Below are 23170 nucleotides of genomic sequence, written 5' to 3'. Positions count from 1 at the left end.
ATTCAGCTGAATAAAACCTCCACTTGCATTCCAAACTAAGTGCCTGAACTCCAGCTTGTACAGGTATCGGTCTAGACTTCATGTGATAACAAAGATGTAAATCAGAATGGCGCTGACATCTCTCCAGAAGCCCCTCTGCAGATGTCTTGAGTCAGACGGCACAAAATGAACTAAAGCAAAGACAAAGATCTAGAATTCAAGAGATAACAACTAAGGTGGAAAGAAGAACCCACCCATTAGAAAGCACTGGTTTTGTAACTAGATGCGACTTTAAGCTAATCAGGAGAAGGTTCAACCTTCCAGTAAATTCTGTACTTTCCAGAAGAAGCTCTCTCTCTCTCTATGAGATATTCACTGGGCAATCACTGAACTCAATGGCCATTCTCTAAGGTAGGTGGAACTCTCCAAAAATACTGATAACATCTGAATAATTATCTCTAAACTCAAGTTATGAGACACCCTCTCTATGAGAAGCTGAAAATGTGAAGTTCTCTTCTCTTTGTGAGCCTAAGAGCTGAAATCCAGTCCGCCAAGCTAAGCACTGAGCTCTGTCTGCTGGAGAGCAGCCATTACTTTAAGAAGGGAACCTCAGCATATAAACTCTTGGGTCAGAATGAGTAATGATGTTTCCCTATGAAATGGCAAAAGACAGTTGTGAGGAAGCAGCAGCACAGCACGAACAAGGATCATGCAGCAAAGAGAAAGAGTAGAGTCCAACACAAGAAGAATCTTCCAGTTGAACCTGGACCAACAACAAAGCATCAGCTCCATTACAATACTGGGCATCATCCACAAAGAGCTAATATTGTAAAACTATTTATCTGTGCCAAGATAAAACAGAACTCTAAATGCCACTAAACAGCCAAACAGTTACCACACTTCTATAATCCTTGTGCTTATCAATAAATTGTATTATTCTGTTTCTTAAATCAAGTGTGCCTGTTACCTTGATATAAGTCTAAAGGTTGGAGATCTGCCTCCTACAATGGAGAAAGGTAAGGTAAATAAAAGTAAGAGCCTTGCCAAATCATTGGATTAATTACTGGTATTGCGGAAGGCAATCCTGATATATAATTAACCAAGTAAAAATTGTCTTTTCAAATCCCACATTATTATGACATTCTCTTAGGTGGAAATATTATTGATTATTAATCATCAAAAATCACAAATAACCCAATGTAGAATATACAGGTTAATTTTCCCGGAGTCCTATATATGAACCAAAGGTAAAAACAAGCAAACTCTACACAAAAGGAAACCACTCATGGAATTAAACTATTTGAAAATGATTCTATTAAAACTCCTACCTTTAAAATATCCAGTGGCCTCTCTTTCTGGACCATTATACGAAGGCTATGGGCAACATTGAATAAATGTGACATCTAAAAAAGGGATAAATCAGTTAAACCAAATATAAACAAATAATAAATCCTTCAACTCTTTGCACACTTCAGCCCTGAGCTAACCCAGTCTCCCTTCCAGATAGGTATTAAACCCTTCAAAATTAAAATTAGGGCATAGAACAAAGTAAATTCTTTTCTATACAGTAAAGGGCCAGTAATTGCAGAATTAAACACCCATGAAGATGTTTTGAGGTAAGGTACTTATTTCAAGTAAGGAAAACAAAAGTTTCTAGCACATGCAAGAAAGAGTTTCACTGTATTCATGACAATAGTAATGACCCTGATGGAAAAATATCTGCTCTTGTAACAGAGGCAAGCAGGTTTCTCTTATGCCTATGTATTAAGATAAATAATGTTTATTGCTCGATACAGACACAATCAAAACTACTGTTGATAGTTATTGACATCTCCCACTGTGGAAAACGTTACTTAAAACAATAATACACAGCAATTACAAGATAATTTTTTAAGAAAGAAAAGTTATGTCTCCAGAAGATTTTGCTTAGAAACCACCCAACAAGTATTACATGCTTTCTTTTTTTTAATCAAGCTGTCAATGTGAAGCAACACACTATATAGTTTCAAAAGTATTCGAACATACATATCAGAAACTCTTGAAAGCAGTTTCTCACATGTACAGTATAGAAAAATATAAATTGTGAGGTTATTAATAACAGAAAAATGAACATGTACTACCTGCTCTTTGCTAAACTGTTTTACAGAAAGGATGTGTTGTCCAATAAGTGGATGCAAAAAAGGCGAGGTCTGTGGGTGAGGCACACTTTGGGTTCCCTGGTGCTGGGGAGAAGTTATACGTGCCAAGGGAAGCGGGTGCATGTAGTGGTCAATGACAGAGGTTAACTCTTTGAAATCAAAAGAAAGAGAGAGATTATCAAATTATGATATGATAAAATTACCTTTTCCTTTAAATTATAGAAAACAATATATATATTTGTATATAATAAAACAAAAAGAATTTGTAAACGAGCAGTGAGATTCTTAATATAAGTTATTAAAATCATTACCACTAGAAAAATAATATCCCAAACCATCAGAATGCAAATAAATATACAGTAGGTACGGAAAGTATTCAGTCAGACCCCCTTCAATTTTTCACCCTTTGTTATATTGCAGCCATTTGCTAAAATCATTTAAATTAATTTTTTCCCTCATTAATGTACACACAGCACCCCATATTGACAGACAAAAAAAGAATTTTTGAAATTGTTGCAGATTTATTAAAAAAGAAAAACTAATATATCACATGGTCCTAAGTATTCAGACCCTTTGCTCAGTATTTAGTACAAGCACCCTTTTGAGCTAATACAGCCATGAATCTTCTTGGGAAAGATGCAACAAGTTTTTCACACCTGGATTTGGGGATCCTCTGCCATTCCTCCTTGCAGATCCTCTCCAGTTCTGTCAGGTTGGATGGTAAACATTGGTGGACAGCCATTTTTAGGTCTCTCCAGATATGCTCAATTGGGTTTAAGTCAGGGCTCTGGCTGGGCCATTCAAGAACAGTCACAGAGTTGTTGTGAAGCCACTCCTTTGTTATTTTAGCTGTGTGCTTAGGGTCATTGTCTTGTTGGAAGGTAAACCTTCGGCCCAGTCTGAGGTCCTTAGCACTTTGTCCAGGATATCCCTGTACTTGGCCGCGTTCATCTTTCCCTCGACTGCAACAGTCGTCCTGTCCCTGCAGCTGAAAAACACCCCCACAGCATGATGCTGCCACCGCCATGCTTCACTGTGGGGACTGTATTGGACAAGTGATGAGCAGTGCCTGGTTGTCTCCACACATACCGCTTAGAATTAAGGCCAAAAAGTTCTATCTTGGTCTCATCAGACCAGAGAATCTTATTTCTCACCATCTCAGAGTCCTTCAGGTGTCTTTTAGCAAACTCCATGCGGGCTGTCATGTGTCTTGCACTGAGGAGAGGCTTCTGACAGGCCACTCTGCCATAAAGCCCTGACTGGTGGAGGGCTGCAGTGATGGTTGACTTTCTACAACTTTCTCCCATCTCCTGACTGCATCTCTGGAGCTCAGCCAAAGTGATCTTTGGGTTCTTCTTTACCTCTCTCACCAAGGCTCTTCTCCCCCGGTAGCTCAGCTTGGCCGGACGGCCAGCTCTAGGAAGGGTTCTGGTCGTCCCAAACGTGTTCCATCTAAGGATTATGGAGGCCACTGTGCTCTTGGGAACCTTAAGTGCAGCAGAATTTTTTTTGTAACCTTGGCCAGATCTGTGGCTTGCCACAATTCTGTCTCTGAGCTCTTCAGGCAGTTCCTTTGACCTCATGATTCTCATTTGCTCTGACATGAATTGTGAGCTGTAAGGTCTTATATAGACAGGTGTGTGGCTTTCCTAATCAAGTCCAATCAGTATAATCAAACACAGCTGGACTCAAATGAAGGTGATCTCAAGGATGATCAGAAGAAATGGAAAGCACCTGAGTTAAATATATGAGTGTCACAGCAAAGGGTCTGAATACTTAGGACCATGTGATATTTCAGTTGTTCTTTTTTAATAAATCTGCAACAATTTCAAAAATTCTTTTTTTTTGTCTGTCAATATGGGGTGCTGTGTGTACATTAATGAGGGAAAAAATAATTTAAATGATTTTAGCAAATGGCTGCAATATAACAAAGAGTGAAAAATTGAAGGGGGTCTGAATACTTTCCGTACCCCCTGTAGGATGCTATGTTTTATAATTGTGCAGTCTTTGAAAGAATTCACACAACAATAATGTACTGTATGACTTGTATTTTTTTAAATCAGCATAATCATGCCTTTTTACACTTTAAAAAATTTTCAGATCTCAAAACTGATCAAACATCTATTAGCAATTTATCAGGAGGAAAAAGCAAATCTAGTAATTTTCACATCAGAAAATGTGCCAGTAATCACAATCACTTTCCACACAAAAAATGTCGCCTTGTATTCTACTACCTTGTCCCTTTCTTATCATATTTAAGCATATGTAAAACACACTTAAAGGTACAGATAACATACATAACATGTTTAAAGCCAAAAAAGTACAAATTATGCCCTGTTGCCAAGGTATTTCTTTAAAGAATGGTGAAACATGTCCAGAGAGGAGTATGGTGACAGATGTGGCAATACCGAATTCAAAACCTGAAATGTGTTAAAGTCAGTAATTTAGCGTCAGGAATTTCAATTGTTGTCTAATGAATATAAACGTTTGATACATTGCACTGTATATTTTGAGAATAAAAGTATAAAGCAAAAACATAAGAAGCATGCAGAATTACAAAATGCAAACCTGATTCTACAGCTTTCCTCAAGGGTTTCTCTTTTGACTCTTCAGCTGTTAATATAAAAAAACAAATCTAGTAACAAGAATTAAACATACCTGAATATGAAAACACCTACCAGAGTTATGCACAAAAATGTCTGAACAATTAATTAAAGAATAAACAAAAATAATTAAGGAGTTTAAGGAAAAAGCAAAGAAAAAATTATTCTGGACTATGAACACGTCCTAAACATAGGAACTTCATAAATATTTGGAACAAATAAAAAAAAAAAAAACCTTTTGGTTATCTAACGTACAGATTTATTAAAAATAATACACAAAATCTTTATGTAAATAATTATAAAGTGTTCATTATTTCATCATTAAATTTCACAATGGCCTCCATCAATACCATGGGCTTTTACTTGGTCCTCAAGTCCTTCAATTAACTTTCCAGCCCTGGCTTGACTGTGCTGTAAGGTCGCAGAGTGTTTAATTTAATCCTGGCAGCCTTTGGCAAACAGGAAAAACCAATCGTGGATGGCTTATTGAAATTTTTCCTGTGTAACTAATCACCCTGAACATGGAACGACATCAAAGTAAAACTGGAGCAGAATTTAAACTCATCCGCTGAAGCCAGTGTCATGGCAGTGATGCTTGTAGGCAGCACTTTTTTTTTTCTTTCTTTTTAAATCAACTACTACAGATTTACAAAATTTGGAGTGTACAAACTGTCAAAACCTTAAGTTTTTGTTTTTTTTCTGTGGTGAAATTTTTTTTAGATGTTTGAACCTGGCGTCTCACAGAATGTTTTGTGAACAAAAAGCTGATATCAGAAGAAACCTTTCTGATGACAACGGAGTTCAATTTGTTACATTAGTCTGAGCATTGTTTTGTAAAATTAAAACGGAAAAAATGTTGATGAAGCCATTTTGGGAAGATGGGGTCAATCTTATGTGAGGAGTTCTCCAGCTCATCTTTCATAGGCTATTTGTCTTTCACATATGACATCAAACTGCACTGCATATATGCATAGTTGGCATGGAATAGGAATGTTATACTGTAGATTACAAAAAGAAAGGCAAAATCCAATATCATCTTCAAATTCTCTTTCAGACCAGTTTAATGTTTTCTAAGCACTGGTTGTCTGCAGCACCACATGATTCATACATTTCTTCCTTTCTGTACATGACACACAAGGAGGACATTAACAGAGTTTAAGCCTTGAAAACATCTAGTCCAGATGGAATATCAAGATGTTTTAAAAACATGTAGCAAACAATTAGCTGACATCTTAAATGACATCTTTAATATTTCAATAGAAGAATCTGCGGCCCCCTTCTGCTTCAATAGGGCCAGTTTTCTTTGTGCCCAAGAAACCAAAAATGGACTGTCTGCATCAATACAGAATGGTGGCATCCACTCCAATTGTGAAGACTGTGACATATTAAAAATAATGTTCCACAGAGTCATGATAACCTCCAGTTTACATATCACCCTAACTGATTAACAGAGGATGCCATATCAATTGTACCATCTTGGCACATGTGGATAATAAAACCCCTTTAGAGGGTACTATACAGCATTTAACACTGTTATACCAAGCTGATAGGTACACTCAGTAATTTAGAACTTTGTGCCACCTTCTGCAATTGTATTTTGGACTTCCTAACCACCAAACCTCAGCATGTGCAGGATAGCAACAGCATATCAACCATGCGGACATTCAACACAAGCGGTTCACAGGGTAGTGTGCCGAGCTTCTTTTGTACTGCTTGTTCATCTCCATTTGTGTGCCAGGACATACCTTCTACTCCATCATTAAATTTGCCAATACCACCGTCATGGGCCTGATCAAAAATTATTGCACGACTTACAAAGAAATGGTCTGCTTGCGGACTCTGTGGTAGCAGGGCAAAAAGTTCACCCTTAAAGTCAGCAAAACCAAGGAGCTGGTCATTGACTTCAAAAACCAGAAGATATACCATACTATTTATATTAGAGGGGATGTTGTACCATTGCCCTGCAACCTTAAATGTTGGAGAACAGATCACATTTCACCAACAGTTCCCTCAAACTTTTACAAGTGCACAGTGGAGTCCACCTTCACAATATGGTAAGGCACCTGCTTGCCTCATGATCATAACACACTGCAGAGAGTAAGGAATGGAGGGCACAAACAACATTCACTGCCTTAGAAAGAGAAACGTTATAATGACAGACCTCCGCTTTTCTCACGCCTCACGAAGGTTGTTTACTGTCACAATATTTAACAGTTAACCATAAGAAATCCAACAGTATTTTATATAACACTTTATTTACATGAATATATTATACACACATCCAAATACACATATACATGTTTTTCTTTGGAATGATAGGAACTCTTTTTTCCTTTTTTGTATTTTATTTTTGTTACATGTTAAGACAGGCAAGTACCAATTTCTTTGCACTATATGCACATAACAATAAACATTACTGTAGAGCATTTGAATCTTAAGTTCTGGCTAATTTGACAGGCCTACTTCAAATGTATTCCACACTGAAAGCTAATTTTGAACAGCACCACAGCATGTATGAGGAGACAGGACTGCAACTACACGTAGGGAAAACTAAGTGTGCACTTGTGCATGTACAGTAATCTAGGACTTTGAACTCACAGATTACTGTTGGCAGAAATTCAAAATTTTAAAATAGATTTTTATAAGTAAATAACAATCACCACTACTCCTCACTACATGCCCCACATTACATAAGTGTTTCTCAACGATTGCGTCACAATTCACTTTTGGGTCACAATTTGCTATTGTTTACAATGGTAGTTGGTTGCAGTGGATCAGGCTTTGCATTGCGACAGGTCGCAGCTCTAACAATTGCATTAGATTCACCAAACAGGACCCTTGTCCCACCTCCACCACTCTGATGATCACATACAAGTTACCAAGGGGAACCCAGAGATACCAACCCTGACTGTCGCAGTCGCTCTCAAATCATCAAAGGGGACCAAGTAACCCCAAGGCTGCAAAGACAGTTATACAGGAAAAAGTGGGCCGCAATGTTAGAAAGGATAGGAAACACTTCATTACAAGATAATATTGGAAGGTAGTTATTTTAGGTTATTTTTTTATTGCTAATACATACAGTGCATCTGGAAAGTATTTGCAGTGCATCACTTTTTCCACATTTTGTTATGTTACAGCCTTATTCCAAAATGGATTAAATTCATTTTTTTCCTCAGAGTTCTACACACAACACCCCACAATGACGTGAAAAAAGTTTACTTGAGATTTTTGCAAATTTATTAAAAATAAAAAATTGAAAAATCATATGTACATAAGTATTTACAGCCTTTGCCATGAAGCTCAAAAATGATCTCAGGTGCATCCTGTTTCCCCTGATCATCCTTGAGATGTTTCTGCAGCTTCATTGGAGTCCACCTGTGGTAAATTCAGTTGATTGGACAGGATTTGGAAAGGCACACACCTGTCTATAGAAGGTCCCACAGTTGACAGTTCTTGTCAGAGCACAAACCAAGCATGAAGTCAAAGGAATTGTCTGTAGACCTCCGAGACAGGATTGTCTCGAGGCACAAATCTGGGGAAGGTTACAGAAAAATTTCAGCTGCTTTGAATGTCCCAATGAGCACAGTGGCCTCCATCATCCGTAAGTGGAAGAAGTTCAAAACCACCAGGACTCTTTCTAGAGCTGGCTGGCCATCTAAACTGAGCGATCGGGGGAGAAGGGCCTTAGTCAGGGAGGTGACCAAGAACCCGATGGTCACTCTGTCAGAGCTCCAGAGGTCCTCTGTGGAGAAAGGAGAACCTTCCAGAAGGACAACCATCTCTGCAGCAATCCACCAATCAGGCCTGTATGGTAGAGTGGCCAGACGGAAGCAACTCCTTAGTAAAAGGCACATGGCAGCCCGCCTGGAGTTTGCCAAAAAGCACCTGAAGGACTCTCAGACCATGAGAAACAAAATTCTCTGGTCTGATAAGACAAAGATTGAACTCTTTGGTGTGAATGCCAGGCGTCACGTTTGAAGGAAACCAGGCACCGCAAAGAGGAATGGGTGAAACTGGCCAAGGATAGGTGTGCCAAGTGTCTGGCATCATATTCAAAAAGACTTGAGGCTGTAATTGCTGCCAAAGGTGCATCGACAAAGTATTGAGCAAAGGCTGTGAATACTTATGTACATGTGATTTCTCAATTTTTTTTATTTGTAATAAATTTGCAAAAACCTTAAGTAAATTTTTTTCACGTTGTCATTATGGGGTGTTGTGTGTAGAATTTGGAGGAAAAAAATTAATTTAATCCATATTGGAATAAGGCTGTAACATAACAAAATGTGGAAAAAGTGATGCGCTGTGAATACTTTCCGGATGCACTGTATGCTCAAGAAGTTAAACCAGGGCACTTTGTAATTGTTGGAATTATTGAATTTTGTGTTGGTTTGATTTTGGGCCAGATTCAATTTTCTTGTAATGTGTGCCTAACCTTTAATGAAGCAGGGTTCTATGTATTTAAATACAATACTTAATGATTTTACTTAACTTCTTTTTTTATTACTATCCATGCTTAAAACAAAAGAGTTAAAAAAATAAATCTATCAAATAAAAAAAAAACAACAACATGAGATCTACAAGCCTGGGCAAAATATTCATATAGGACTGACAACAGCTATGCTTGAGGCCCACAACATTACAAAAACTATCCGATTTGTTTACCAAATGCAGCCCAGTGAAGAAAATGCCTGTTATCACCTATAACTAGAAGAGTACAAATAAGGTCTGTGTTAAATTCTACAGAAATTACACGTTTCATGGTTTGATCAACCTGATCACAAGTGAATTTAAGCCCTTTTTCCCACCCACCAAATACATGGTCAACTGTTCCCAATCATAAAAGACATAGAGGCTCGGAGTCTAAATCAGGCACTAGGATTGATCAGAGTAAATTGTATTGAACCAAGATTCATGATTAGAACTTGTACTGTATGTACATGTGAATTTATTTTTCTGCCAATTAGTCTAAAATTGCCAAATTATTGGCAGAAATGTTTCTCATAATGCACAGTATTTTCTGTAGTTAGGCCAGTCCCATGTCAGATCACATTCATACCTCAAGCAAACTGCTCCAGGGTTCATTTGGTACCGCTCCATCACCATTGTTTTTAAAGGGTTTTTAGTTGTTTTAGCATGCACTGGAGTGTGACTAGCATGTTGACATCTACCTAAATTAACTGGACTAAAAGAGAAATCACTTCAGTGTTTGGAAAATAAATTTCCAAAACACTTGGTGTGAAAACACCATTAAAGTAAATTGAGCAGGTATTTACAATACGTTAACCTTATGATTAAACAACCTACAGTTTTCGATACCTCATCTAGTTGGAAAAGAAATAATGATAGCGAGAAAACCATTTAGTAACCATAGATTCAATCATCTGGCAGAAATAAACAGACTTTGCTGAGGGATTGCTCAGTGTCACCTCCCTCTCCCTACAACTATATTCCCTTAGATGGGTTGGCTTGCACAGGTACTTACCATGCTGGGAATTAAAAGATGCTGGGACTTTTATTCAGATAAATAGCCACCTACCAACATACCAGCTTTCCTGTGATACTACATTATGTGGCCGTTTACAAATAGTGACAAAGTCACCACTGTATTGTACCTCTGCATTACTGACATTTACTATAGTGAAAAGTCAAGCAAAATGTCACCTTTTATTGGCTAACTAAAAAGATTTCAATATGCAAGCTTTCGAGGCAACTCGGGCACCTTCTTCAGGCAAAATGTAATACAGAGACTGGAGTTCACTGTGTTTATATACACACTAGGACAAGACACAACATTGGTAAATCTTTAAATGAGAAATCTTAAATGTAAAAAATTAATAGATTCCTTCAGGCTAGGGTTCATTTAACAAGAGAGAAGAACAATGTATGGTCAAGATTTTTAGATAAGATAACTGTCCAACAAAGTCCTTTGAAGTTTGCAATGAGTTTTTCAAAACAATGTGGATCTGTAGACAAGTTGTCTGTGTCAGTCTGAGAGATGCAAACAATGCTCATATCTGCCCATAAAACACTTGTCTTTATTCAAGCCATGTTGTAATGTATTCAATTTTAACACGAGTTTAACTTCCCATTCTTTTCTCTCTTGCTGTGTTTTGAAGTTGCCCATAAGTGCTGTGACTTTAAAGTCCCTCTCACAGTGTCCATGGCTGTTCAAGTGGGCCACTACAGGAACATCTGTGTTACTACGTTTAATGTGAGACCTGTGTAAATTGTCCAGTTTCTTGCACACAGAGTGCAGTGTTGGGACATTTCATACAGAGAATTAGGCAGACCACATTAGATGATCCGAAGGAAAATGATCCATTTATGTGATGTTCAAGTGCGGTATAACTATACGGTCTGTATTATAAATGTAGGCACACGTTTTACATCTTTTCTGTAGACAAGGAGATGTGCCATTTTCTGTTGGTTTACTAAGGAACTTCGGACAATTAGTTGCTGAAGGTTTGGTGGTTGTCTGTATGCCAGAAGGGGAGGTTCAGGAAATACATTTTTCAGTGTTTGGTCATTGTTTAGCATTGGCTGAAGTTCTTTTATAATTTTTCGAAGTGTTTTAAGATGTGGGTTGTAGGTGACAACATAGGGGGGTTTGGTTCTTGTTGTCTTTGTTTTTATATTCCAGAAGGTTGTCTCTGGGTATGGCAGTAGCTCTTCCTACTTGAGTGTCTGTAGTTTCAGGGGTATAAGCTTTTATGCAGAGGTACAATACAGTGCTCACTTTGTCACTATTTGTAAACAGCCACGTAATGTAGTATCACAAGAAAGCTTTGTAAAATGGAAGTCTCTATATCCAAATTAGTTGAAATTCAGGTGAAATTAAACATGGTGTTTAAGTACAATACAAGCTAATTTTTCCTAAAAACTTTGCATTACAGTGATGTGTTATTAGTATATTTATATTTAAGATAATGTTTTAATAATTTAATCATAAATTCAATAAATTTCAGAAATGATACGTTTCTCTTAAAGCTTGGCAAACTGCAAAACCCAAGAATTCCAAAATTCCTAGAGGAGAGTTGCATTGCCAGTTCCATAAGGCCAGAATAAGGGTAAACACTTTATCCTTGAACCCCTTAACACCTTAAACATGCTTTCAACATGCCACATGTTTTAAATTAAAAAAAAAAAAATCTGTTATTAAAAGAAAGATATTTGAAAGCAAACAAACACAAATTAGTTCATACTATTGTAAAGGACACACAAAATCCAAGACAAATCTGCAAAACCAATTTGTGTACTGATCAACACATATAATTCTGAAGATTAAACACACTTGCAACTTTAATTACATAAATTTTATACAGTATAAGAAATACTGGCATTTAGAAAATAATTGACAGATTATTATGCTAAAGCTAATTTAATGGGAATTTAACTTGGAATTGTAAATCAGAGCTGTTTAATAATGTCCTAAATTAGTTACATATAGATACTGTGCCTTACTAGACCAACAATCTTCTGATTGGGGTGGATCAATTTCCTTTAAATTTTATATACATAAAACACAAACATTTACTGACAAGTAGTAAATTTAGTGAGGAGTTGTTTGTTTAAAAAATGTCCATGCCATCATTGTGCAAATTTAGTAAGTGTAAATGAAATTTCAGAACTAATTAATTTTTCTGGAAGACAAAATACCAGTCTTTCATAATGCCATAAGGTTTGAAGGTGCAAAAATATGAAAGATACTGGAAAGGCAGTCAATAGAAAAAGAAGCAAGACTTAATGCTGTAATGCAGAAAATCTTTCAGTAATATTGTCTGATTCATAATACTTATAATTCATTGCCAGTTTACATTATTAGCAAACTAAACCATGCAATCAAAAATGAATAAATACACCTTGATGCCACTTTGTCAATAGTGCAATACCATATAAAATTTAGTTTGAATATCTAAACTAACCAGGGGCACTGCATATTATGATTTTTGTTTTTTGAAAGGTAAATAAGTTGAAAATGCAGCCTTTAATTTGAAATATTTACTATTGAATACAGGGTTCAATTACAATGAAAAATACAATAACTATACTAAAGTATAATGATTTATAGTTAGTAAAATGATTCAAATATGTTAAAGGGTAAGGCAGCATTAAAGCATTAAACAAGCAGGAAAATGAAAGGACTGAACCTATCGTAAAAGAGGCAAAAACCATGCAATTAATTTTTGTGGAACCAAAACTATTTGAAGTAAGATTTACCAACGAATGAAATAAAATCATGCTAGCCCATCCCTCAGTGCATATTTGAAGATTTAGAAAATAACACCATAATTTCAGATGTAACTTGCCTGATGATAATGAGCATGAAAATTTTAGGGTTGCTGAAATTAACAAAAATAAATTGAGAAGGGATGGTCGCTAAAAATTAAATAGGAAGCAGTTGTGCCAAATTCAACAAGCACATTACCAATGCCTTTGCTTGAGTTAAAGGCTATGGAGGCAGGTTTTCTTGTACCTATAGACAATATTGAAGAAACTTTCAGAAGTAAAAATATACGAAAATATTTACATATTCAATCAAGCTGAATGAAAACACAATTGTTTTATATTTTATTTTAAAATTAAAAAACAGGTAACAAAGTCAGCAATTATTGAGTTACTAATTCATTGCTACTAATTCATTTTAAAGTGGCTCATAAGACCTTGAAAATATATTAAAATAATTTGTATCAATTCAATTGGAGAATAATATTTTGTTTAGAAAATATTATGGAAAGAGTATGCATACTACACATTATAGAAGCAAAAAAAAATAATAAATAAAAGATGGAGGAAAAATACATAAAAATCCCCCTTTGTAACTCTAACGATATGTTCTTGGCATTTACCTGGAGGCAATCCTGGATCTGAGCAACGATGAACTCTAGGAGGAAGGATGAACCGGCTGTCTGTAGCCAATGCATTACCTATTCTACGAGGACTGGGTGCTCGGGATCGAATAGCTTCTGTAGACTGCCGATGATGCTCTGGGGTCTATAAAAAATTGTATTTATTTATATTATTTATTCATAATATACTAATAAAAAATATATATATAAATATATATATATATAAAATAATAATATATATTATATAATATATATACATACATTTTTTTCTGTATTATCTACAGAGATAGAGATAGATACATACATATACATATATACATACATATACAGTATATACACATACATATATACCTGTATATACATACATATACATATATACATACATCTATACATATACAATATATACATATACAATATATACATATACACTCACCTAAAGGATTATTAGGAACACCTGTTCAATTTCTCATTAATGCAATTATCTAATCAACCAATCACATGGCAGTTGCTTCAATGCATTTAGGGGTGTGGTCCTGGTCAAGACAATCTCCTGAACTCCAAACTGAATGTCAGAATGGGAAAGAAAGGTGATTTAAGCAATTTTGAGCGTGGCATGGTTGTTGGTGCCAGACGGGCCGGTTTGAGTATTTCACAATCTGCTCAGTTACTGGGATTTTCACGCACAACCATTTCTAGGGTTTACAAAGAATGGTGTGAAAAGGGAAAAACATCCAGTATGCCGCAGTCCTGTGGGCGAAAATGCCTTGTTGATGCTAGAGGTCAAAGGAAAATGGGCTGACTGATTCAAGCTGATAGAAGAGCAACTTTGACTGAAATAACCACTCGTTACAACCGAGGTATGCAGCAAAGCATTTGTGAAGCCACAACAAATTGGTTTCTTGAACATGACAATGAGTTCACTGTACTAAACTGGCCCCCACAATCACCAGATCTCAACCCAATAGAGCATCTTTGGGATGTGGTGGAACGGGAGCTTCGTGCCCAGGATGTGCATCCCACAAATCTCCATCAACTGCAAGATGCTATCCTATCAATATGGGCCAACATTTCTAAAGCTGTATAGTATATACATATACATACATATATATGCACATATACATACATACATACATATATATGCACATATACATACATACATACATATATATGCACATATACATACATACATACATATATATGCACATATACATACATACATACATATATATGCACATATACATACATACATACATATATATGCACATATACATACATACATATATATACATACATATACACATACATATATACATATATATACATATAGCTACACTAATAAAAGGCAAAGCCCTCACTGACTCACTCACTGACTCATCACTAATTCTCCAACTTCCCGTGTGGGCGGAAGGCTGAAATTTGGCAGGCTCATTCCTTACAGCTTACTTACAAAATTTGGGCAGGTTTCATTTCGAAATTCTACGTGTAATGGTCATAACTGGAACCTATTTTTCTCCATATAATGTAATGGAGTTGAGCTCGATGGCCGTGGGGGGCAGAGTTTCGTGTGACATCATCACACCTCCCACATAATCACATGAACTGTCAACGCAGTACGTAGAAAACAAGGAAGAGCTCCAAAAAGCGCTGCATTATACAATTGAGAAGGCAGCGAAACAATAAGAAGCGACCGAGTCACACATACAGCCATATTCATGAGTACAGCTACTTCGGAAACAAAGCACGGTGTAAACCTAAAGTTTAAATTAAGCTCAGAGACAGGCTTCCGCTGGCGTTTGTCATGCCCACGGCTAATGCAAGTTTAATGAGAGGACGCAGGGTATAAACGAGAGCTTTGATCCCTTTGTAACTAAGTTAAAATTACTGGTGAAGGGCTGTGCTTATGCAAATTCCGAGAGACTGTCTTTGTGTGGGGATTGACAGTTAAGGCGGGTGGGAGAGTCACGTCATCATCTCCCCTCCCATTCACTTCATTTCGCTGTGAGCTGAGCTCCGCAGCTAACACAGTCTTGAGGAACCAAGTTTGTGACGCTCCCACCAAATACTCACAGAAAAATCCACAAGTTAATACACACGCTGTCTCTACAGTTTCTCCACATTCTGAATCCTCCAGGCACTACTTACAAAAGGTTATATTGACAATCATGTTACGTTATTTTTAAAATGTCTCCTTTTCTTAGCACAAGCACAGCTGAGAAGCTTCGATGCATGTGCTCCATAACGTGTTAAAAAATAACGCATTTAGTCACACTTTGCATTCCAAGCAAAGGGGAACTTCTCTCAATGCATGATTTCCTGGTACACCGATTACATTGATGTACACATCAGAGCTACAAAAATGTAACAGTCGGAAGAAAGCGTTGCTACGACTGATTGGAGGAAAATTTCATTTCAAAAGACTACCCGACGGAAGCCTTGATAAAAGCGTAGTTTTGTGCACATATATATATATAGGTTTATATGTGTGTATATATATATTATATATATATATATATATATATATATATATATATATATATATATATATATATATATATATATATATGACAGCATCAAATGTCAATCATGTTACGTTATTATTAAAATGTTTCCTTTTCTTTTTCATTACTTCTTTAACACACTACTTACAAGTGTGCTTGCTATTGAGAATAAATGGGGGCAGCGAGGGTCGGTTTATCACCAGCCCACCTTACAGTCACCTCCACGACAGCATGCTGCCTGAAGCGTCTGCCCACCGAGAATGAATACGGTGCGGCCAAAAGCGGGTACTGAATCGCCAACCACGGCCACAATTCAACAGGCAGCCATCTGAGGCACACTACAATGCTACTCCCCACCACCTCATTTACCCTCAACGGCCTCCATTCAGCCACAACCGGGTCACTGCTTGCAGCATTACCAACCGCCCACCTAGAACGAACAGGGCAGCCGTGTGTGGTGGGCGGGCAGTGAAACTGCTTGCCGCCGGGAGCCGCCCGAGGGACACTACACTGCGTGAGCAGCGAAACTGCCCGCCTCCAGCCTCAGTCCAGCCACCGCTTGCAGTATCCCCAGGCCAAAGATGACGGAGCGGCAGTTACTGAGGCGCATGCTTCGCAGCTGCGGCCCTGCTCGTAAGTCGTAGGTCCGTAACCCGAGGACTAACTGTGTGTGTGTGTGTGTGTATATATATTTCTTTTGCACAGTAAGGCCTTATGCTGGATTACAAACAAATTAACATAACCACATACTTTGTTCTAGTCTTTGTTTTTATTGGAAGCACATATGCTCAGAAAGAAACAGTTCTATTCATCCATTTTCTGAAACCCAATTAAGTTTATGTCTGGGAAAAGGAGCTATAAGCACTCCCACATGCACTGGATGTAGTGCAAGAACAAAACTTTATTAACCCGTACAGTGTATTCTGACAGTATTCATATTTCTTTCTACTTTCTACAAAATTTTTTGTAGATTTCATTTTAAATGGTTACATTTTTTCCAAACACACCACCCAATAACCTATAATGACAAAGTGAAAAAGTTTTGAGAAAGTTTTGAAAATGTACTAAAAATCAACAATTCAGAGAGGATCTGACAGGAAGAATATGACAAACTGCCCAAATTCAGCTGTGCAAAGCTTGTACAGAGTTATACATTTTTTTCCCGGTCACTCATTTTGGCCAGGTGGCCAACTGCAGGAAGTGTGCCAGTGGTTCAAAACTTGTTCCATTTCACAGTTATTGAGGTCATTCTGCTCTTGGTAACACTCAAAGCTTTAGAAATTATTTTATATCCTTTCCCTGATCTCTATATGTACCAATTTTATCGTGGGTGTCTATAGAGCTCCTTGGACTTTATTGTGATTTGTGGGATCTTATATACCCAGATGTGTTTGCCACAGGTGGACTCCAATCAAGTTACAGAAGTATGAGATAGATAGAGAGATCTATCTATATCTATATTAGAGATTTCGATTTTTGATTTTTAATACATTTACAAACCATTCTGAAAACATGTTCACTTTCTTATTATGGGATACTGAGTGTAGACTGATGTTCAAAAATGGCAATCGATTTTAAAATTAAATCTGCAGTACAATAAATAGTGCTGAAAGTCAAGGGTCTGAACACTTTCACAAAACTATCAGTTGTATCCCCTAGCTCTAGGCCATTTTTATACTCACAAATGTATTTAGAATGTGGGAAGGAAACTGAAGTACCCAAAACAAAACCTGACCAGATGTGGACAGAACGTGCAAATTTCACACATACAGTTAGAGTACCACAATTTGAACTCTTGTGTCTTTGAGCTGTGAGGCAGAAGCACAAAACACTATGCTACTGATTGGAACAAAATGACATAATTGGTAATGCTAATACTCTTATAACAACAGATGTAAAAGTACAGGCGGTTTTAAAGTTTATGAAAATAGTTAAACAATACATACTTAAAACTTCAATCTTGTCATCTAGACTCAAATATACTGCTCAAAAAAATTAAAGGAACACTTTTTAATGAGAGTATAGCATCAAGTCAATGAAATTTCTGGGATATTGATCTGGTCAGTTAAGTAGCAGAGGAGGTTGTTAATCAGTTTCAGCTGCTTTGGTGTTAATGAAATTAACAACAGGTGCGGTAGAGGGGCAACAATGAGATGGACCCCCAAAACAGGAATGGTTTAACAGGTGGAGGCCACTGACATTTTTCCCTCCTCATCTTTTCTGACTGTTTCTTCACTAGTTTCACATTTGGCTACAGTCAGTGTCACTACTGGTACCATGAGGTGATACCTGGACCCTACAGAAGTTGCACAGGTAGTCCAACTTCTCCAGAATGGCACATCAATATGTACCATTGCCAGAAGGTTTGCTGTGTCTTCTAGGACAGTCTCAAGGGCATGGAGGAGATTCCAGGAGACAAGCAGTTACTGTAGAAGAGCTAGACAGGGCCATAGAAGGTTCTTAACCCATTAGCAGGACCGGTATCTGCTCCTTTGGGAAAAGCAGAACAGGATGAGCACTGTCAGAGCCCTACAAAATGACCTCCAACAGGCCACTGGTGTGAATGTCTCTGACCAAACAACCAGAAAGACTTCATGAGGGTGACCCAAGGGCCCCATGTCCTCTAATGGGCCCTGAGCTCACTGCCCAGCAGCATGCAGCTCGATTGGCATTCGCCATAGAATACCAGAATTGGCAGATGCACCACTGGTGCCCTGTGCTTTCACAGATGAGAGAAGGTTCACCTGAGCACGTGACAGAAGTGAAAGGGTCTGGAGAAGCCATGGAGAACATTATGCTGCCTGTAACATCATTCAGCATGAGCAGTTTGGTGGTGGGTTAATGATTGTCTGGGGAGGCATATCCATGGAGGGTCACACAGACCGCTACAGGCTTGACAAAGGCACCTTGGCTGCCATTAGGTATCAGGATGAAATCCTTGGACCCATTGTCAGACCCTATGCTGGTGCAGTGGCTCCTGGTGCACGACAATTCCTGGCCTCATGTGGTGAGAGTATGCAGGCAGTTCCTGGAGGATGAAGGAATTGATACCATTGACTGGCCTCCACACTTTCCTGACCTAAATCCAATAGAACACCTCTGGGACATTATGTTTTGGTCCATCCAATGCCACCAGGTTGCACCTCAGACTGTCCAGGAGCTCAGTGATGCCCTGGTCGAGATCTGGGAGGAGATCCCCCACAACACCATCTGTCGTCTCATTAGGAGCATGCACCGATGTTGTCAGGCATGTATACAAGAACACAGTGGCCATACAAACTACTGCGTACAATTTTGAGTTGCTGCAATTAAATTTTGGCAAAATGGACTAGCCTGCCACATAATTTTTTCACTTTGATTTTTGGAGCGTCTTTGAATTCAGGGCTCTGTAGGTTGATCATTTTCATTTCCATCAAACGATGTGGCATCCTTTCGTTCCTAACACATTACCCAGTCTATATCAGTATAGATATCCAGGAGGATTTCTTTTTCCCATTGAGATCTGATGTGTTTTCAAAGTGTTCCTTTAATTTTTTTGAGCAGTTTATATAAAAACTATTTCACATGCTGATAAAAAAGGCAGATAGAAAGCAGTAGAGGTTTATTGTCATAAAGGAATGGAGTGTTTTAAATATTTTTAGGGTATATTACTAGTTAAGGCATGCAAGACATTTGAAGAAAAAGCAATAATTGCATAATTTTAAGACCAAACACATACTACATATTACCTACAATAATATAACTCAAACTCTCAAGTACAGTACTGTATGTGATTCTGCAATTCCTGATACACATACATACAAATACTAAAACAAAAGGCTATGTTTTGTACTGTCATTGAATCATGCTGCTTGAGAACTCTGAATAGAAAACCATTTCTATGGAAAACAAATGTTATATTTCTTTGTTAAATATCAGTGAATCTGAAGCAGACAGATGCCTTTAAAACTGAAAATGAAGATATCTTTATGATAGTATAACCTATTACCTTAACAATTTCTTTAACTGGAAGAACAGATGATGGAAGAGGAGGAGGAGGAGGAGGAGAGGTTATCACTTGTGGCCACTTCCTCACATCTTGACCATAACCTGGAGGCACCAAAATCTGTGAATAAAGTGTAGCATGTCATTACAACAGACAATGTCTATGATTAACAGAGAGCTCTGAAACCGAACAAAGGAGAGTGCTACAAGCACAATGCAACTGTTTGCATTTCACAAAACAGGGAATCTCAATGTCGGTCCTGGGGGCCCACTGTGGTTGTTGTTCCAACCAGATTCATAATCAGTGACAACAACTGATAATATTGACATCTCGTTTAATTATTAGCTTATTTTTCATTCTTCTATTATTCTACATTCAGAAAAGCACAGCAACATGATTTTTAAATGTATAAGACATTTAGAAATCTTTCTATTTTTACTATAAATTTAAATGATTAACCCTCTTTTGTTGATTTCATTATATTTTGCCCTTTGTCAATGCAGTCTGCTCTCTTCTTTGTAACTTAATAATGACAATTAAAAACGAGCAGAGGAGACACCTAGGCAAACACGGAATCATGAAAGGCTGCAACTACTTTAGCATCAAAACCACTAATTAGTAAATAATGAAACAAACATTTAGAACACTTGGAAAGGTAGAATGAAAATCAGGATGAAAATACTATTAAAAAGAAAATATACATTATTCCCAAATAACTGCTTAGTACATTTTAATAATTTGTTTTTTTATTACCAAACTTAGTTTTCTAATTTCTATGTTGTTCCTAAAACACAGAATCTTGGAAATAACAGTTCACATAATTAGCCCAGGAGTCCAATTAAAAACAGAAGCTGGTTGGAACAAAAATCTGCAGCCACAGTGGGTCCCCAGGACAGTGTTTGAGAATCCTTGTCATGGAAAGCTGTCTGTAAATATAAACATTAAATCAAACATGGCTTGGTGTGAATTTTTTTTTTAAATTTCTGATGCAGATAATATAATCTAAAACAAATTTAATAACAAAAATGGCATAAATTTGTCAAGGTGTAAGGCTTTGCACACTATTTACTTTTTAGGTATATCTTATAGCTAAAACTCAAAACAATTCAGATCATTTTTAAAAAATTGTCATGACAACGCTAGATTTCTTAAATCTATTTCTATACACTAACATGAACAGTAATTTCCAAGCACAAGATTTTAACAAGAAACACTTCCACAGACTTTGAAGCGTCTTTATCTTTTCATTCAGGTGCTGTGTCACTGACTCACCAACTTACAAAGCAAATTTAGCTGGACTTTAAAATAAAGTTGGACTATTTGGAAAACTTGCATGAATACAGCAGATCTACAATTCAGCAAGCATTTATTTCAGAATGACTGAATAAATTGAAAAAAATCTCTTCAATTCAAAGCTTAGCCTCTATGTTTTAACCAGTCATATTCAATTTATAAAATGCAACTTAAACCTTAAGAATGCTATGGAGAAGAAATGTGCTCTGAATTATATTACTATAATCTGCATTCACTTTTACATGGTACCTATTAATTTTATTAATCTGTTAAATCAAGAGTTTACAAAATTACATAATTTTCCCTGTAAAGGTTTTTTTTTTTTCCAAAAAACTAACATTTTTAAAGGACCATTAGTGACATCACAAAAACAGAAGGGAATTAAGTCGATCAGTGTAGTAAGTGACCAATCTTCAACCCAGTCACCTTATTTATTATCTTACTAGCGTTACATACTAAGAAAACCCTTACTTTCTGCGTAAACATGAACAGTGAAAATTAAGATGTATGCATTTTAATATTTTATGTAGTTACTACTTAGCTACAATATTCACACAAACATTTTTATTGCCATTAAAATCAACAATTTTCTTCCCTTCATAGCTTTTAACTTACACTCCCTCAAACCACCAAAATCTTTCTGGCTGTAGATATGACAAACACAGTATTGCTTTTACTTACATACCCCACTCATTTTTCTTGTGTTCAAATACATCATTAGGTCTTAAACTCCAACACTGCTGTCCCTATTGCTGGCTAATGATAAGTTTCTCTAAATATAACAGGTACAGTATATAAACACATTTGTACATTCTCTTTTATTATACTTTGAATTTTAGTGTTCCACATAGAGAAGTGAAACCCTGGGTTTCTCAACCAACTAATTGTGTTATGAAGTGGGTGAGATTACATATTTGGCTTGTAGTCTGTTTGGAGAAACAAATTTGATGAAACAAATTAAAATGCTGGTAAAGCAACACACTTTTTTTTTTTTTTTTTTTAACAAAGGCTGGTTTCATTATTTTTTCTAAATAATAAGAAACATTTATGAAAACAGCACAAAATTTAAGGTCATTAGACTATCCACCATAAAATTATTCAAAGGTGTCTACTTTATAATTTGCTGCTTTTTGTGGCAACACCTCATCTTACATGCCACACTACAGTACATACACTGCCTTATTTATTTACTATGCACATACAGGTACACTGATTGTCCTCACAGATTAAATGTAAAAAGTGTAGGTAAAATAAAAAGTGTTGTAAAAGTAAACATTAAGACTAGATAAAGTTTAGGGAGATTTCCCTAAACTTCGGGTAATAGAAATCTTGCTATTTAAAAGTACAAGGCAGGGGTGGGCAAACTACGACCTGCGGGCCATATCCAGCCCGTTGGTCTTTTTAATCCGGCCCGCCGAAGATTGGTACAAAATTGCCCAAATCAAATCATATCATAACTAGGACTGCATTCATTTGACCTTGTCCTGTAATGCCTGGCATTCCACCAGATGGCACATTAGGCACAGTGATACATTGACTTGATTTTGCAGAGCCCGGGTTACTCTCTGTTACTACTCTGCATCCATCTGCAACAATGAGTGGACCAAAGAAAAGAAAAGTCGACAGCGGGTCCCGAGTGTTTAATAAGGAATGGACAACTAAATACTTTTTCACTGAAGTCCGGTCAAAAGCTGTATGTCTTATTTGCCAAGAAACCGGTGCGGTTTTAAAGGAATACAACATCAGCCGTCACTTTTTTCACCAAGCATGCTAATTACGCTAACAACCAGTCAACGCAAGAACGGATGGCTACCGCGCAGAGGTTGGC

General features: G+C 37.0%; 1 protein-coding gene across 4 annotated transcripts in view; it reads right to left on the bottom strand.

The window, feature by feature from the left end:
• Nucleotides 1-23170, bottom strand: part of cad (carbamoyl-phosphate synthetase 2, aspartate transcarbamylase, and dihydroorotase) — a 113031-nt gene that overhangs the window by 12444 nt on the left and 77417 nt on the right. The window contains exons 34-40 of one of the 4 annotated variants that reach the window (XM_039748999.1): nt 20053-20169; nt 13567-13711; nt 13146-13193; nt 13027-13059; nt 4686-4730; nt 2100-2266; nt 1308-1382 (exon numbers count right to left, since the gene is read on the bottom strand). In XM_039748999.1, coding sequence (XP_039604933.1) covers nt 1308-1382; nt 2100-2266; nt 4686-4730; nt 13027-13059; nt 13146-13193; nt 13567-13711; nt 20053-20169 — 630 coding nt within the window. The remainder of the gene's footprint in view (nt 1-1307; nt 1383-2099; nt 2267-4685; nt 4731-13026; nt 13060-13145; nt 13194-13566; nt 13712-20052; nt 20170-23170) is intronic. The other 3 variants (XM_039749000.1, XM_039749001.1, XM_039749002.1) reach the window with 3 other exon arrangements.

Source organism: Polypterus senegalus, chromosome 3 (assembly GCF_016835505.1).
Source record: "Polypterus senegalus isolate Bchr_013 chromosome 3, ASM1683550v1, whole genome shotgun sequence".
Classification (NCBI taxonomy): Eukaryota; Metazoa; Chordata; class Cladistia; order Polypteriformes; family Polypteridae; genus Polypterus; species Polypterus senegalus.
Note: the sequence above shows the minus strand (reverse complement) of the source record. Positions and strands in the feature narration are given on the sequence as shown.